A 17,734-nucleotide genomic window follows, 5' to 3' on the forward strand; every position below is an offset into this window, starting at 1 on the left:
TTTCCTTTGCAATCTGGCAATATCTATCAAAATAAAATGCGCATGCCTTTTGACCTAAGAGCTCCACTTCTAGGACACACTTACAGGTGTGTGACATGATGTTCATTCAGGGTTATTTATCTGAGGTTGTTCATACACACCATTGCCTGTAATCACTAAAGGCGGGAGCAGCCTAGGCATCCATTCACAGAGGAGTAGACGCCTTTGGATACATCCGTGGTGACGGAATACTAAGCAGCCTGTGTACATATACACTCACACATGTGTTTGTTTATGTGTGGAATATCTCTGCAGGATACACAAGAAACTTAAAATGATCACTGTCTCTGGGGAGGGTACCTGGGTGCCTGGGAGGCAGGTCAGGGGAGGAGTGGGCACAGGGATTACGAATTGGAAGACAATAAAAACAACAGCTTCTGGCCAGGCACAGTGGCTCACGCCTGTAATGGCAGCACTCTGAGAGGCCGAGGCGGGCAGATTGCTTCCGCCCAAGAGTTCGAGACCAGCCTGGGCAACATAGTGAAACCCCGTTTCTATTAAAAATACAAAAAACTAGCCAGGTGTGGTGGAATGCACCTGTAATCCCAGCTACCCGGGAGGCTGAGGTGGGAGAATCACCTGAGCCTGGGAGGTTGAGGCTGCAGTGAGGTGAGATTGCACCACCTCACTCTAGCCTGGGTGATAGAGCAAGACCCTGTCTCAAAAACAAATAAACAACAGTCCCTGGCACTGTGGGCCAGGCCTGGCAGGGCAGTTGGCAGGGCTGGTCTCTCTTTCTCTGGCACTTCATCTCACCCTCCCTCCCTTCCTCTTCTCCTTGCAGATTGAAACCCACAAGCTGACCTTCCGCGAGAACGCCAAAGCCAAGACAGACCACGGGGCGGAAATCGTGTACAAGTCGCCGGTGGTGTCTGGGGACACGTCTCCACGGCACCTCAGCAATGTCTCCTCCACCGGCAGCATCGACATGGTAGACTCGCCCCAGCTCGCCACGCTAGCCGACGAGGTGTCTGCCTCCCTGGCCAAGCAGGGTTTGTGATCAGGCCCCCGGGGCGGTCAATAATCGTGGAGAGAAGAGAGAGTGAGAGTGTGGAAAAAAAAAGAATAATGACCCGGCCCCGCCCTCTGCCCCCAGCTGCTCCTCGCAGTTCGGTTAATCGGTTCATCACTTAACCGGCTTTTATCGCTCGGCTTTGGCTCGGGACTTCAAAATCAGTGATGGGAATAAGAGCAAATTGCATCTTTCCAAATTGATCGGTGGGCTAATAATAAAATATTTTTTAAAAAACATTCAAAAACATGGCCACACCCAACATTTCCTCGGGCAATTCCTTTTGATTCTTTTTTTTTCCCCCTCCATGTAGAAGAGGGAGAAGGAGAGGCTGTGAAAGCTGCTTCGGGGGGATTTCAAGAGACTGGGGGTGCCCACCGCCTCTGGCCCTGTCGTGGGGGTGTCACAGAGGCAGCGGCAGCAACAAAGGATTTGAAACTTGGTGTGTTCGTGGAGCCACAGGCAGACGATGTCAACCTTGTGTGAGTGTGACGGGTGGGGGTGGGGCGGGAGGCCATGGGGGAGGCCAAGGCAGGGGCTGGGCAGAGGGGAGAGGAAGGACGAGAAGGGGGAGTGGGAGAGGAAGCCACATGCTGGAGAGGAGATGCCCTCCTCCGCGCCACTGGGAGGGCCAAGGCCTCCGCCACCTGCAGTGTCTCAGACTGAGCGGCTGCCTGTCCTTGGTGGCCAGGGTCTGCTGCGAGTTGATGTGCCACCCTCTGCAGGGCAGCCTGTGGGAGAAGGGGCGGCGGGTAAGAAGAGAAGGCAAGCTGGCGGGAGGGTGGCACCCCCTGGATGACCTCCTTGGAAAAGACTGACCTTGATGTCGGAGGGCGCTGGCCTCTTCCTCCCTCCCTGCAGGGTAGGGGGCCTGAGCCGAGGGGCTTCCCTCTGCTCCACAGAAACCCTGTTTTATTGAGTTCTGAAGGTTGGAACTGCAGCCATGATTTTGGCCACTTTGCAGACCTGGGACTTTAGGGCTAACCAGTTCTCTTTGTAAGGACTTGTGCCTCTTGGGAGACGTCCACCCGTTTCCAAGCCTGGGCCACCGGCATCTCTGGAGTGTGCAGGGGTCTGGGAGGCGGGTCCCGAGCCCCCTGTCCTTCCCACGGCCACTGCAGTCACCCCTGTCTGCCCCACTGTGCTGTCGTCTGCCATGAGAACCCAGTCACTGCCTATACCCCTCATCACGCCACAATGTCCAAATTCCCAGCCTCACCACCCCCCTTCTCAGTAAGGACCCTGGTTGGCTGTGGGAGGCACCTACTCCATACTGAGGGTGAAATTAAGGGAAGGTAAAGTCCAGGCACAAGAGTGGGACCCCAGCCTCTCACTCTCAGTTCCACTCATCCAACTGGGTCCCTCACCACGAATCTCACGACCTGATTCGGTTCCCTGCCTCCTCCTCCCATCACAGATGTGAGCCAGGGCACTGCTCAGCTGTGACCCTCGGTGTTTCTGCCTTGTTGACATAGAGAGAGCCCTTTCCCCCCGAGAAGGCCTGGCCTCTTCCTGTGCTGAGCCCGCAGCAGGAGGCTGGGTGTCCTGGTTGTCGGTGACGGCACCAGGATGGGCGGGCAAGGCACCCAGGGCAGGCCCACAGTCCCGCTGTCCCCCACTTGCACCCCAGCTTGTGGCTGCCAGCCTCCCAGACAGCCCAGCCCGCTGCTCAGCTCCACATGCGTAGAATCAGCCCTCCACATCCCAAAAAGGGGAACACACCCCCTTCGAAATGGTTTTCTCCCCGGTCCCAGCTGGAAGCCATGCTGTCTGTTCTGCTGGAGCAGCTGAACATATACATAGATGTTGCCCTGCCCTCCCCATCTGCACCCTGTTGCGTTGTAGTTGGATTTGTCTGTTTATGCTTGGATTCACCAGAGTGACTATGATAGTGAAAAGAAAAAAAAAAAAAAAAAAGGACGCATGTATCTTGAAATGCTTGTAAAGAGGTTTCTAACCCACCCTCACAAGGTGTCTCTCACCCCCACGCTGGGACGCGTGTGGCCTGTGTGGCGCCGCCCTGCTGGGGCCTCCCAAGGTTTGAAAGGCTTTCCTCAGCATCCGGGACCCAACAGAGACCAGATTCTAGCATCTAAGGAGGCCGTTCAGCTGTGAAGAAGGCCTGAAGCACAGGATTAGGACTGAAGCGATGACATCTCCTTCCCTACTTCCCCTTGGGGCTCCCTGTGTCAGGGCAGAGAGTAGGTCTTGTGGCTGGTCTGGCTTGCGGCACGAGGATGGTTCTCTCTGGTCACAGCCCGAAGTCCCACAGCAGTCCTAAAGGAGGCTTACAACTCCTGCATCACAAGAAGAAGGAAGCCAGTGCCAGCTGGGGGGATCTGCAGCTCCCAGAAGCTCCATGAGCCTCAGCCACCCCGCAGACTGGGTTCCTCGCCAAGCTCGCCCTCTGGAGGGGCAGCCAGCCTCCCACCAAGGGCCCTGCGACCACAGCAGGGATTGGGATGAATTGCCTATCCTGGATCTGCTCCAGAGGCCCGAGCCACCTGCCTGAGGAAGGATAAGTCAGGAGACACCGTTCCCAAAGCCTTGACCAGAGCACCTCAGCCCACTGACCTTGCACAAACTCCATCTGCTGCCATGAGAAAAGGGAAGCCGCCTTTGCAAAAAATTGCTGCCTAAAGAAACTCAGCAGCCTCAGGCTCAATTCTGCCGCTTCTGGTTTGGGTACAGTTAAAGGCAACCCTGAGGGACTTGGCAGTAGAAATCCAGGGCATCCCCTAGGGCTGGCAACTTTGTGTGCAGCTAGAGCTTTCCCTGCAAGAAGTTTCTGGGCCCAGAACTCTCCACCAGGAAGCTCCCTGCTGTTCGCTAAGTCCCAGCAATTCTCTAAGTGAAGGGATCTGAGAATGAGGAGGAAATGTGGGGTAGAGATTTGGTGGTGGTTAGAGACATGCCCCCCTCATTACTGCCAACAGTTTCGGCTGCATTTTTCACGTACCTCGGTTCCTCTTCCTGAAGTTCTTGTGCCCTGCTCTTCAGCACCGTGGGCCTTATCCGGTAGGCTCTGGGATCTCCCCCTTGTGGGGCAGGCTCTTGGGGCCAGCCTAAGATCATGGTTTAGGGTGATCAGTGCTGGCAGATAAATTGCAAAGGCACGCTGGCTTGTGACCTCAAATGACAATCCCCCCAGGGCTGGGCACTCCTCCCCTCCCCTCACTTCTCCCACCTGCAGAGCCAGTGTCCGTGGGTGGGCTAGATAGGATATACTGTATGCCGGCTCCTTCAAGCTGTTGACTCACTTTATCAATAGTTCCATTTAAATTGACTTCAATGGTGAGACTGTATCCTGTTTGCTATTGCTTATTGTGCTATGGGGGGAGGGGGGAGGAATGTGTAACATAGTTAACATGGGTAAAGGGAGATCTTGGGGTGCAGCACTTCAATTGCCTCGTAACCCTTTTCATCATTTCAACCACATTTGCTAAAGGGAGGGAGCAGCCACGCGGTTAGAGGCCCTTGGGGTTTCTCTTTTCCACTGACAGCCTTTCCCAGGCAGCTGGCCAGTTCCCCATTCCCTCCCCAGCCAGGTGCAGGCGTAGCAATATGGACATCTGGTTGCTTTGGCCTGCTGCCCTCTTTCAGGGGTCCTAAGCCCACAATCATGCCTCCCTAAGACCCTGGCATCCTTCCTTTTAAGCCGTTGGCACCTCTGTGCCACCTCTCACACTGGCTCCAGACACAGCCTGTGCTTCTGGCAGCTGAGATCACTCACTTCCCCCTCCTCATCTTTGTTGGAGCTCCAAGTCAAGCCACGAGGTCAGGGCGAGGGCAGAGGTGGTCACCAGCGTGTCCCATCTACAGACCTATGGCTTCGTAAGACTTCTGATTTCTCTTCAGCTTTGAAAAGGGTTACCCTGGGCACTGGCCTAGAGTCTCACCTCCTAATAGACTTACCCCCATGAGTTTGCCATGTTGAGCAGGACAATTTCTGGCACTTGCAAGTCCCATGATTTCTTCGGTAATTGTGAGGGTGGGGGGAGGGACATGAAATCATCTTAGCTTAGCTTCCTGTCTGTGAATGTCTATATAGTGTATTGTGTGTTTTAACAAATGATTTACACTGACTGTTGCCGTAAAAGTGAATTTGGAAATAAAGTTATTACTCTGATTAAATATAAGGTCTCCATTCATGGATTCCAAGGACAAGAAAGTGATATAGAATGTCTATTTTTTAAGTTCTTTCCCACTCACCCTTAGAGAATTTAGTCCAGAACAGGAAATGACATTATTAAAAGCTGGACATCAGGATTAACAGCTCTCTCTGGGGCCCTGAAGGTGAGAGTTCTCAGACTTGATCATTTGCAGCTGATACTCTCATTGTGATGCTGGCAAACCATCCTAGTCCAATTCAAAGGGCAATACAAAGCCTTGTGGCTGACCTCACGATGCGACACTCAGTTTGCAAGACCGGTGCCAGTGTATGCAAACCTGAGAAGGTTGGGGATGAGGATATGGGATCTTTCGTCCCTGGAAATTTAGTCCAGAGGCCTAAATTTCACCAAGCCAATCAGCTTAATGAGTGGCTTACATTCCTGCTAGGTTTACAGAGCTGCCTTCTTCTTTCCTTTGGCACCTTATTATAGATTGAGGAGCATTTCTGCTAAACCAAGATAGGGATACCAGATAGCGTCCTCCTAGCAATGCCACAAAGGAAAACAAAAACAAAACAGCAATCCATCATTATTATTCCTTAGTAACTACGCCGAGGTCGTGACACCGAATCCTTAGATTGTTTCAAAATACTACTTTTCTTTGATCTTCCTGATGTGTTTGCCACTGCAGGCAGATGTTTAAGTAGAACAGATTTTAACTGCAGCTACAGAAGCAGCAACAGGCCCACAAAAGAGAAGTGCTATCTCAGAAAGCATGGCTTTCAGAGCCACAAGAGACAGCCTCACTGGCTGTTTCAGCTTGACTGCCATGCAAAGAAGAGAGCAGAGGGAGAACCAGCCCCACCCACTGACTCATCTTGTATAAAGAAAAGCACCTACCAGCAGCCTAGGCTACATAGTGAGGCACTATCTCCACAAAAAACCCAGGAAAATTAGCTGGGTATGGTGGCACAAGCCTACAGTCCCAGTTACTGGAGAGGCTCAGGTGGGAGGATCTCTTGAGCCCAGGAGATCCACGCTGCAGTGAGCCAAGATTGCACCACTGCACTCCAGCCTGGGCCATCGAGCAAGATCCCATCTCAAAAAATAAAAAAAGAAAAGCATGTAACCTCCTCAGAAGAAAGATGCTATAATCTCAGGCAGCAGGCAAGAACCAACTCAGGCTCTATGCAAATTATCTATCTCACTGACCCCCACCAAACCTCAGAAAAATTTAACGGTGAGAAGCAAAATCTCCTTTAAAGAGCAATGTAGAACGGAGAGAAAATATCATACAGCTGACTTCACTAGAGAGAAAGTGGATCAACTGCTTTCACTCAACAAAAAGAAAAAGGAGACGATCAATACAGATCCCCTCACCTCCTGGCAGCCCTTACCCTCAGTGAAAAGCCACCACCATTGTCTCTCTGGTGGCCATCAGATGAACCTGCGGCATTCCCACAAGACAGAATGGAGATTTCCCAAGGTATAGAGCAAGTTAGAGTACCTCAAAGAATGGCGCCAGCCAGCCAGCTCCGAAGCTGCCAACACTACCATACATACACAGTTCAGTAAGTCAAGAAAGGCCTGGTACACAGCATTCTGTAACTTTTTTTTTTTTATTTTTTTCAATTTTTCCTTCTTTTTTTTTAAGCACTAGTCTGTGCTTTGCGAACAGAATCAAGACATTAACAAAGATCAGCTTCTCTGAAGAAAAGCATTTCTATAGAACAAAGACAGCTACATGTTTCGCTGCCATTACACAGCTCCAAAGCAGGAAAAGAAAATATTTACAAAATACAAGTTTTTTTTTTTTTTCATTTTTTGTTTTTGTTTTTTTTTTTTCAATGCTAAAAGGGTTATTCAGAATTTTCAACCTTATAAATAGAAGAAGCACTTTATGCATAGGGATATGGTGCATTATTGTATTTTTTCTTTAAAGAAACAATGACAAACCCTTTAACTTGCAAACAGAAAAAAAAAATCACTAATGTTGAAAATTGTGAAAAAACCCCAACCATTAAGCAGTTGTCTACTATTTTTATACGATTACAAAATGGCCAAAAAAAAAGTCTTCTCCCCCCTCCCCCTTTTTGGTGATGTGATCATACAGGAGACAGGCACAAGGTTAACAGAGAAGGGTGAAGGGGGAACAATGGGAACCACAGCTAGGACCAGACAATGTTCCACAGGCAAGGGGAGCGTGAAAGACCAAGAGTGGAACTAACACCGACAGGGATCTGGATGTGAAGGAAACATGGCAAAGCGAATCAGAGGAAAAAAAAAAAAATCACACAGGGAGATGGCTGCTCACTTCCCACAACCCCGTTTGCAGGGGAGTGGGAACAGAGGTTAAGTAGTCCTAACCCTACCTTCAGAGATCAGGATAGGTGGTAAAAAAAACATTCCGAGTGGAAGGACGGGTTGTGGGTGTGTATGTGGCATTGGAGAACGGACAGGGAAGGGTACCAAGGGGCATGATGAAGGGAACCTGAGCAGCCACAGCCAGGTTACTGCAGTTAAAGAGTCAAAACAGAGAAGACCAAATGCAGATGAAACAAAAAATAGGTCTCTAAGTTCTGGGTGAGAAGGGAAAGCTGTTCTGCCGGCTGAGCACTTGGTGAGAGCAGCTGGCAGTTACGGCAGAGAGGCTCTGGTGGGGATGTTCCAGCACGAAAAACCAAGGGGGGACCCAGCCAGGAGGGCCACAGCTGAGCCCAGCCACAGATGGGAGGGGAAGGGGTAAGAGCCCAGAGCACCCTGCCCCATTCCACCCTAGCCCGAGAAGGCCATGCTCAACTGGAGCCCTCTGCCCGCCAGGCTGTTCTGCCCTGCCCACAGGTGTGAGGGAGGGGGGTGGTCATCTAAGATTGGTAAGTCCAGTGATTCAACAGTGCAGAGGATGTGCCAGGACCAGGCCAGCAGGGTCTCATCCTGAACTTCTGTTTGCCAACGGGAGGAAGTGCTCAGGTGTGTGACAAGAAAACATGGAAACAAAAAACAAAAATTAAAACGAGAGAAAAAAATACCAAAGTAGGATCTAAATTCCTTAAGTTCACTAAAAACTGTGAAAATTTCCGGCATATGATGTTTGAATATCAAACGCAGAGATTTCTGAAGCTTTAATGCCAATAGTTAGTGAGTCTGTTTAGATTCTTGTCTCCCGCTCATCTGTGAGTTGGGCGCTGAGCTGTGGCTGCTGCCACCAGATGCCGACTCTTGAGGGGGACAGTGGGAGGCGAGGTGGGTGCCGCCTCTGTCTCCCGGCCAGTCTTGCTGCCTGAGGTGCGTCGAGTGCAGCGGGCTGCTCGCTCCTGTGCATCCAGCTGGTCCTCACACTCCGCCTGGGGACTGTGCGCCAGGGGGAAGGTCCGCCGCTCCCAGGGCTGGACAGACTGTAGGCAGACAAGTTGCTCTGTGAGGACCCAGACCCAGCCAGCCTGCTTCCTGCTCCAAGGCCCTGCCACAAACCTTGTGGCCGGAGACTAGGACCAGTCTATCTAGCGTTCCTGGGACAGTCCAGGAACACCCCTCCTAGGGTGTACCCAGACAACCGTACTGACCATTTAGCAAAGATAAATATAGTTCCACTGAATGTTGAGGAGGTCAATTTAAGTGCGGCCCTTTGTCCCTTCAAAAGGGAAGGGGATGGCTTATGATGTAGGTCTCTTCAGCAGATGCTGTCCCTTCCTGGTTCCATCCCCCAACCATGCCAACCCCACCCAAGGGCTATGTCCCTTACCTGTTCATCCAGACCCAGCTCTGGCGTGGAACAACGGGTATCCTCACTGGCTAAGTGTCGCGGAGTGTCCCGAGCCACAGGGGTGAGGGGCGCTGAGTGCAGTTCCGGGCTAATGGGGCTCCTAGGGGACTGACCATGAGAGTATTCTGACAAAGAGTGGCTACTGCTGACATCAGGGGAGGCAGGCTGGGGGGTGGAGGGGTTGGCACTGCCCAGCTGAGGGGTTGTCCGGCCGTCTGATGACCTGTAGGACCTGTACACCAAGGAATGCAAATCTGAGTGCCTGGGAAATGTTTACTTATGGGGGTAAAGGGCATGAAAAAAGCATCCCCACTGGACTGGAGGAGTTGAGGCAAACAAAGACCAACAGATTTTCCTTAGGATCCAGCAACTCTCATTTCTTTCCACTACTCTCTGGAGGGGTAGGTATACAACATCTACCATCCCAAGAAAAAAGCACGGCTGAACAGTGCAACGGGCGAGTCCATAGCAAAGTGCCTAGTGAATTCAGGAAGTTAGGGAGATTCGTGTAGGCTTTGAAAACTGTAGTCTAAGAAAAAAAAGTAAAACAAGAGTTTGCAAAACTTTCTACTTGAGAATCCCAAGGGTTTCTGCCACTGTTAACAATAAATGGAGACAGGGTAGTGATGGACGTTAAGGGGGGCAGTTTCTTCAAGTGACATCACAAAGCCACTGTCCAAAGGAAGGTTAACTTGTAGTGAGGCCTTCCAAGCTCCCCTGGTTGAATCACTAAGACCCCCCAACTGTCTTCCAAATGCCACAGATCATGGGAATTCATCAGAATTGAACAGTGACTCCTCAGCAAGGATCCAGCACTTGGCTCCTTGTATCTCCACCAGTTCCAACAAACACCAAGGAACTTCTGAGCTCTTTGCCACTGCCAGTAGATGAGTATGATGAGCAACCAAGAGGCAGTAGCAATTCCACAGACTCAAGTAGGGCCCAAACTCCCTGTCCACCCTCTCTCCACAGGCCCCGGGGACCCATGCCTGCCCCATCACCTGCTGCCCCGCCGCTGGGGTGGCACACTCGTGGTCCACAGCCACCGTGCCCTCTCCATCTCCTCACATTTGGCATGCAGGGCGGCGAAAGCTGCGTCAGATAGGTCTTCAATCTGCAATAGAGCAGCTTGATCGATCTCGTCTTTTCTCCAGGAGTTAAGAACCAGTCCCACCCCATTCTAGGTTCTTCCCGGTCACAAGAGAATACAAGGAGCTTGCACTTGACATCCACAGGTCTTGAGGCCATTTAGTGTGTGTGCACTCGTGTGTGTGTGCGCGCGCGCATGTGTACACACGTGTTCTTCTAACAGAAGAACCAGGCCATTACCTCCTCATTCTCCTCATCAGGACTCCCCTTCAGAGACTGAAGATCAACCTCCCGCCAGCTGCAAAACCAAGAGTAGACAATCATGAGACGGCAAGCAGGCTACAACCGGGGGCAGGGTCAAAGTGTCCATGCAAGGATGAGAATCCTGCACCCGTGGGTGACACTGCTCTCTGCCAGGTAGACTCTGCTCTATCACAGCTCAGTCTCCTTACCCCATCAAGGCCTGTGAAATTGGCCACCTACTCAAATGCCCGCAACGGCCAGAAATGAGAGAAGCGGCTTAGGGTAGGGCTGAGGCTGAGAGACTGTGACAAACTCAAGAAAAGAAACCTGTTTAAAGGGGACCACCACTGTTCAGGACCAGCTGACTGCTCCCATCTGGAAATGCACATCCAGGGTTGCCTAATCTTCTGTTTGGCAACAAAAGCCGGAAACAAAAATTTTTATGTGAAATCCTGCTTTGATGTTGACAACAAATTCAGCATTTTTTTTTTTTTTTTGAGACGGAGTCTCGCTCTGTCACCCAGGGTGGAGCAGAGTGGTCCACGGTCTCTGCTCACTACAAGCTCTGCCTCCCAGGTTCACGCCATTTTCCCAAGTAGCTGGGACTATAGGCACCCACCACCATGCCCAGCTAATTTTTTGTGTTTTTTTTAGTAGAGACGGGATTTCACCATGTTAGCCAGGATGGTCTGGATCTCCTGACCTTGTAATCCACCCGCCTCGGCCTCCCAAAGTGCTGGGATTACAGGCGTGAGTCCCCGCACCCGGCCAAATTCAGTATTTTAAAACATACTGTATGTGTTGACAAAACCTGTCTCTAGACCAGTGAGTGAGTGGCCTACCAGGCTGTGACTGCTGGCTTGTTTGGTGTATTCCTATAATGGAATGAGAGAAAACTATATACATAAATAATTTTGTTCTTATCAGATAAGAATTTCTCTTAATGAGAAGACAGAACCAAAGACAAGGGCCCAAGTCTAGGTCAGAAGAGAACAGGGAAAAAGGGCAATAGCAGGAAGAATGGGGAGAGGGACCAACTATTCTGAGCTTCTACCTGGGAGTAAGGATTTCCTTGTATTGCAGTTTCTCTACGCGAGTTGTTGCAGCAACAGACATTGGGATGACAATGTTGTTAATATCAAATGAGCTCTCTCCCCTTCTCCTCCTAACTGGCTGCTGCTGTAAGATAAAAATTAAGTTTAAAAGGGAGGTACAATTTTACAGACATCAAATCATTCATCTAAGACTTAAAGCAGGATCACCAATAACCAGGCATCTGGGTCCTTGGGTTGAAGCTGAGCAGTGACCATAGGAGCTGCTCCCACCTAGGAGTCAGTCTTCAACAGCAAAAACCTTGCGGAGAAATACTAGGTGGTTGTGAGGAGTTATTCCTATTCATAAGTCCCACTGGTCACCCTCTTCCTTCAAGGGCTCATGTGTAAATTTCATAGGGGTGGGTACCTGGGATCTTAACTGTTGGGGTTTCTACTCCATATACACCTCTATTAACCACCTCTCCTTTTACAATCCTCATTGCCCTCCTTTATCCCCATTTATGACTTGACACTCATAGTGGCCCCTCCCCAAAAAGCAATGCTTGAAAGCTTATCCTGAAAGATGCCCAAAGGGTAGGCCAATCTCAATAGATCATCTAACCTTGGTTGTCATGAATGCACCTCCTTCTCGAAGATCTGAACTCTTCTGCTAAATCTGCACCCACCATCTGCTCAGTCTTTATGTGATTTCCCCTCTTTTGGTGATTCTTGGGGAAACATCTGAGAGCTTTCTAGCTGTATCAAAGGAGATGAATGGAGGGAAACTGAAGAGGAGAACCTGACTATACTTCACATTCCTGGTGAAAGGAAATTTGCTTCTATAGGAAGTTGAGAAGACCAAACTCTTAAGAAAAATAAGACTTCCAAGGATCGAATATCAGAGGCAGAGGTAGGCATCTACAGTAGCTGGGAGACCAGGGAACTAAATGGCTTAAGTCTCTTGGATGGAAGAAAAAGTCTACTATCTGCTGCTGCCCAGATAGTTAATACCCTATCCTGAAACAAACGAGCAACTGAGCTGTGAGAGGCCAGAGTCAAACAGTGGCATAACAAACACGCTGTCATGGCAACAAAACAGCTGGAAAACACCTAAGAGGCTGCATTTACACCTAAACCACTAAGTGTGGTCAGCCCACCGGGAAGGGGTTGGTGGTGGAAGAAGTCCCCTACAACTAACCACTCTATCCTCTGTTCCTGGAGGGTGAGATGCAATTTATTTATCCTATCATCTTAGGACATTCTCAGAGAATGTTGAAAGTCAGCACTTCCTGGGCCAGAGTTTCAGTCACTGTCATTTATAATTTCAGATGACCACAATGCCCTTTTCACTTCAATTTCTTTCTCTATCAAATTAGATGACTGTCAGTGACCTCAGAAATTTAGGATATCTGGTTAACCAAAATGGTTAAACAGACTTTTGGGAATCTTGCCTGAGTTCTGTAGCTGAGGATTAATGATCTCATACCCAGAGACCTCTGCCACTGCCAGATCTCTGCTGCAATTATACATCCCACTACAAGAAATGCATCTTAAGAAAGCCTCAAGAGAGAGAGCCTTCCCAGTATAAATGTGAATAAATGTGAAACTGCTGGCAGAAACAGGTATATACTTTCCCTGAAACTTCCTGGGCTTGTTGTTAGAACCTTCCAGAAAAAGACAGTGGAGCAGGTTGTGGGATGGTTCAATTGGCTCTGTATGTCATCCTCCGCCTAGACACACCCCCAATTCTGTCAGCTACTCATTTGGTGTAAATTAACTAGTATCTCCTATTTAGAGCCAGAGATAGAGAGCAGGTGATGAGAATAAAACTGATTCCCAAACTTGGTTGTATATCAGAAGCAAGATTAAGGAGTATTTATAAAAAAAAAAAAAAAAAAAAAGGTTCTAGGACTCCCCCTGCTCTTTTATAAAATCAGAATCTTTTTGTTTGTTTGTTTAAGAGATGAGGTCTCACTGTATTGCCCAGGCTGGACTCAATCTCCTGGGCCGAAGAGATCTTCCTGAGTAGCTGGAGCTATAAGCATGCAAGATCACACCCAGCAACAAATCAGATCTTTAGAAGTGTTTGGTTGGTTTGTTTTGTTTTTTAAAGCTGCTGAGGTGATTCTGATGCAGCTACTGGCTTTTGGGAAGCACTCAAACACTCCCCCTCCTCCCTACCTTTCTCCAGTGGCCTCTGGCTTCTTTCCCTGATTTCAAGGACAGCTGGCCCTCTGTATCCATGGGTTCAACCAATTGTGGATTGAAAATATTTGGGGGGGAAAAATTGTGTCTGTACTGAACAGGTACAGATTTTTCTTGTCATTATTCCTTAAACAATACAGCATACTATTTATATAACATTTACACTGCATTAGGTATTATCAGTAATCTGGAGACGATTTTAAGTATATGGGATTTAAAGCATATGCATACATTATATGCAAATACTGTGCCATTTTATATTAGGGACGTGAGCAACTATAGATTTTGCTATCTACGGGAGGTCCAGAACCAATTTTCTTTTTTTGAGACAGAGTCTCACTGCGACACCCAGGCTTGAGTGCAATGGCTTGATCTCCGCTCACTGGAACCTCCACTTCCCGGTTCAAGTGATTCTCCTGCCTCAGCCTCTACAGTAGCTGGAACTACAGGCACATGCCACCATGCCCAGTTAATTTTTGTATTTTTAGTAGGGATGGGGTTTCACCTTATTGGCCAGGATGGTCTTGAACTCCTGACCTCAAGTGATCCACCCGCCTCAGCCGCCTCCCCAAGTGCTGGGATTATTTACAGAAATCTAGTGTCTTTGAGAGCGTCAAGGGTTAGCATAGGGCTATACACAAAATTTTTACTCAATAAATAGTAAAAATTTCAAGTGATCCAGGCCTAATTTAACATTCTCCAGACACAGAAATATTGAAGTGCTCACTAAGTCCTGAATCTCTGACTTCAGATTTTCTATCAGAATTAGACTCTCTTTTATAAATACTGAAACTCTTTGCTGCTGGATAACTGAGTATGTGAGGGACACTACACACCTATTTAGATAAAATTTGTGGGTGAGGGGGATAAAGAAAGGGGAAGAGCAAAGAGACCATTTGGAAAAGATTGATTTTTAACAGCAAAGAGAGAACAGTGTGAATTCCTACCTGATCACAGGAGCCTAGTGAGTCCATTTTATGAGCTTGGAAGTTTCCTGATCTAGGCTGTGAAGGAACTTCCTAAGTTGCCTCTGCAATACCCTCACCCAGGTTTAGCCTGTGTAGTGTAATGTTAAAAGAGCTGGCTCTACAGTCAGGCTGCCTGAGTTTGAATCATAATTATAACCCTCACAAGCTGCCTTCACAGTTTTCACTCATACAAAATGAAATCCACAGTACTAACCTACATCTCAAAAGGCACTGTAACATGTAACACATGTAAATCACTGATCACTGGCATGTACTAAGTGTTCAATAAACATTATAGTTATAGAGTTTTACATTTACCATTACATTATAATTATTATACAAAAAGGACCTTTTGAGTAGGTACAGAGCAGCTACAGGTATATATGTTCAAAGAGGGCACACTTGAGGAATATTAGAATGAAATTAAAGGAAATGTCTCTGGAATAGCTGTGCAAACTGCTTCCAAATGGAGTGTGCTATTGTAAAATCTGGTGTGTGCACGCCAAATGTCCTGCCATGGGGGCCTTCTGGATCTGTAATTCTGCTCTGTATACCTAAAAAGCATGGACTCTGCCTTCTCCCTTCCCTTCTCTTCTGGTACCCTCAAGCCTAGTGTTTATTCTCAGTACTTCACCTCCACTCACCCGGAAAGTAAAACCAAGGAAATCAAACACTGCTTCCAATGCCCATGGGAATCTCCCCTCTACCCCTCCTCTCATGTTCACTTCTTGGGCCAACAGGATTAGGGCCATGGAATTGTTGAGTCCTCTGTGAAACTTAGTCCAACAGATCTTGAATAGTCACAGATCACCTTAAGAGTTTGTCCCTGCATCAAGCTTTCTATGGATGGCTCAGTATAAATCCATCTCTACTATGAAAAACTCAAGAAAAACAACAGAAGGTCAAGTACCATGACTTTGACTTAAAAATGGTACAGACATACATATATACATCATGATGAGCTGAGTTCCTATAAATGCCCTGGGCTTTACAACCCACCCTCACACTGTCCTCTGGAGCCACTTGAGTGAGCTGTGACCTGCAGAGGGGGTGTCCGGCCAACTGCACACAGGTACTTACCGATGTGCTGGCTGTAACCTGTGAGTTAGAGCTGGCGGGTGCAGGGGAGTCTGAGGAGGTGGAGAGCTGTCGCACCAAGGGACTGTGTGGAGGATGGTGGGTGGCTGCCAAGTAGCTCGAACTGCTCATGTCTGTGTGATGTTTCAACACTGCAGAAGTCAACAGAAAAGAGAAATACATGGCTATCTTAACCAGCGTTACTTCTAACACAAGCTTGGAATGGCAGCAATACATACTAAAGGCAAAAATGTTTTCTATGCCTAGAGGATAAAAAGGTGAAGCACACTAGTTGTGGGAAGTAGCGGCAGGGCAGAGGTTGCTGTAGCAGTTAAGAAGTGACCTGCATTTAGAAGCAGTAGCGTCCCTCTACTCTGCCTTCCTAGAAAGTGAAGGACAAAGCTGGGGGCAATTAAGAGAAGCCTAGGCTGCCCCAGAAAGCCCTGAGCAGGTGCAGTTGCAGGTAGAGGTGCCACGGGCCTGGCCCTACCTTCACTTCTCTCAGATGAATGGTCTCGCAATCTCATTTTGCTGTGGTTTGGGTCATGCACGGGTGGCGGTGGGTTGAGCAAGCGCTCTGCTTTTGGCGCTGTCACTCGCTCCACCATGGGCACGGCCCCCACATCGTCTAAGTGCTGCCTGTGGGTCCTGTCAGGCCGGGTTTGGTGATGGGACAGCTCTGAAGAGGGGAACAGAAAAAGAGCTGTGAAATATGTCCTCTCAAATATTTTCTTATTTGAGTTCCAAGCTCTCGAGTTCTCTCTAGGCCAATGTTGTATACCCAGGGCAGCAGGACAGTCCTTCAGGACTGAAGTTTCTAGTAATTTGCACAATGGCTAGGATAGGCACAGGGAGCCCAGAACCAGAGAAACATGTCACCAGGATACAGAAGACACCTGACCGTAGATGAACCCAATGCTATGCCATTGCTGGCTGTTCACTGAGCATTTTGGGTCTTGCTCCAAGATCCATGGTGTCTAGAATAGCTCCCGAAGTCCATCTGAGAGCATCCAAGACAAGCAGAAGCAGTCACTGTGAGCTGAATTTGTGTCAGTCAACTGCCTCTCCCACCCCCAACATGCATGCAAACTACAAATTTGAGAATATAAAAGGAATGAAAAGTCACTGATACTCTGGGGGACTTCCTGACTCCCTGACACTTACTGGCTGTTGTTAGGAAGGAGCTGACCAATTTGTGCCTGTCCTTACGAGCTGGATCTGGCAGACTGCCCGGCATGGGTGCTCTGTGCTTAAGCGATAACTTTTTGGGAGGTTTGATTTTGTCAAAAGGCTTGTTCTGCCACTGAGATTTCAGCATGCTCTGGAAATGCAGGCTTGTGGGAACATCTGCAAGAAACATAAAATGCTACAGGTTAGTCCAAACACCTGGCCTCTCTAGTGTTCAAGACCTACACTCCACCCTCCTTTTATTTGCCCAGTGGCCTGACACTTGGCAGGGCAAGTGCTGTCATACGAAAGATCTGTTTATGTGAACATTACTGAAGGTCATTCATTCTATTTGCAAGCAGGTCACTTTTGCTTTTTACTTTCAAGTCCCAAGGGGGAAAAAAACAAAACACCTTTTTGTTTTGGTTGATGGAGTTTTTGTTCTTGTGTCCTTGTTTGTTTGAAAACATCCTGTTTCTATTCTAGAGATTTAAAAACATATTTAAGCCTACTTCTTTTCTATCAATATAGAGTTAATCTGGATGCAATTATTCAACAATATTCATTATCTACGTTAAAAGGCACTATACTGAGTACTACAGCCTCTCTCCAAATAAGAACTACATACCATTCTCCTTCCTTCCTCTGCAGCTCCGCCAATTCCCATCATGAGATTCCCAGGGATTTTCAGCTGACTAGTTAATGTTCAATATCACAAATCAGCATCTTTTGGACTGAATTTTTTATGCTGTTTCTTATCTTTCCATTTTCTTAGATTTTTTCCAAGAATATATCCTTGAGTAATTCCTTTAGGAAAGGAATTTCTAGATTTAAACCATTTTCCTCTCAAACATTTAAAGCTATTCTTCCATGTATTCTAATATCCAGTGCTGTATTTAAGAGATTCGGAATCGGTTTCTTTCTTACTTGTAGGTGGTCTGGTTTTTGCCTTTTAAGCTTTTGCAAAAAACAACAACAAAAAAAACTTGTGGTATTACACTGACTCTACAGATCAATTTCGGGAG

At 48.2% G+C, this 17,734-nt stretch overlaps 2 protein-coding genes across 75 annotated transcripts in view; one reads left to right on the forward strand and one right to left on the reverse strand.

Moving 5' to 3' along the window:
* MAPT (microtubule associated protein tau) overlaps positions 1 to 5,185 on the forward strand; it is a 132,291-nt gene extending 127,106 nt beyond the window's left edge. For all 50 annotated transcript variants that reach the window (XM_065531775.2, XM_074020017.1, XM_074019997.1 and 47 more), the window contains one exon: positions 824 to 5,185. In XM_065531775.2, the coding sequence (XP_065387847.1) occupies positions 824 to 1,039 (216 nt within the window). In that variant the 3' untranslated portion in view covers positions 1,040 to 5,185. The remainder of the gene's footprint in view (positions 1 to 823) is intronic.
* A 1,578-nt stretch (positions 5,186 to 6,763) lies between these two features.
* The window catches only part of KANSL1 (KAT8 regulatory NSL complex subunit 1), a 196,771-nt gene continuing 185,800 nt past the window's right edge, over positions 6,764 to 17,734 (reverse strand). For 9 of the 25 annotated variants that reach the window (XM_065531762.2, XM_005584521.5, XM_015437935.4 and 6 more), the window contains 8 exons: positions 16,707 to 16,889; positions 16,033 to 16,221; positions 15,546 to 15,694; positions 11,313 to 11,437; positions 10,256 to 10,313; positions 9,928 to 10,040; positions 8,906 to 9,158; positions 6,764 to 8,558 (listed from right to left, as the gene is read on the reverse strand). In XM_065531762.2, coding sequence (XP_065387834.1) covers positions 8,331 to 8,558; positions 8,906 to 9,158; positions 9,928 to 10,040; positions 10,256 to 10,313; positions 11,313 to 11,437; positions 15,546 to 15,694; positions 16,033 to 16,221; positions 16,707 to 16,889 — 1,298 coding nt within the window. In that variant the 3' untranslated portion in view covers positions 6,764 to 8,330. The remainder of the gene's footprint in view (positions 8,559 to 8,905; positions 9,159 to 9,927; positions 10,041 to 10,255; positions 10,314 to 11,312; positions 11,438 to 15,545; positions 15,695 to 16,032; positions 16,222 to 16,706; positions 16,890 to 17,734) is intronic. The other 16 variants (XM_074019989.1, XM_065531765.2, XM_074019990.1 and 13 more) reach the window with 3 other exon arrangements.

The sequence above is a fragment of the Macaca fascicularis genome, chromosome 16 (genome assembly GCF_037993035.2).
Source record: "Macaca fascicularis isolate 582-1 chromosome 16, T2T-MFA8v1.1".
In the NCBI taxonomy this organism is placed as follows: Eukaryota; Metazoa; Chordata; class Mammalia; order Primates; family Cercopithecidae; genus Macaca; species Macaca fascicularis.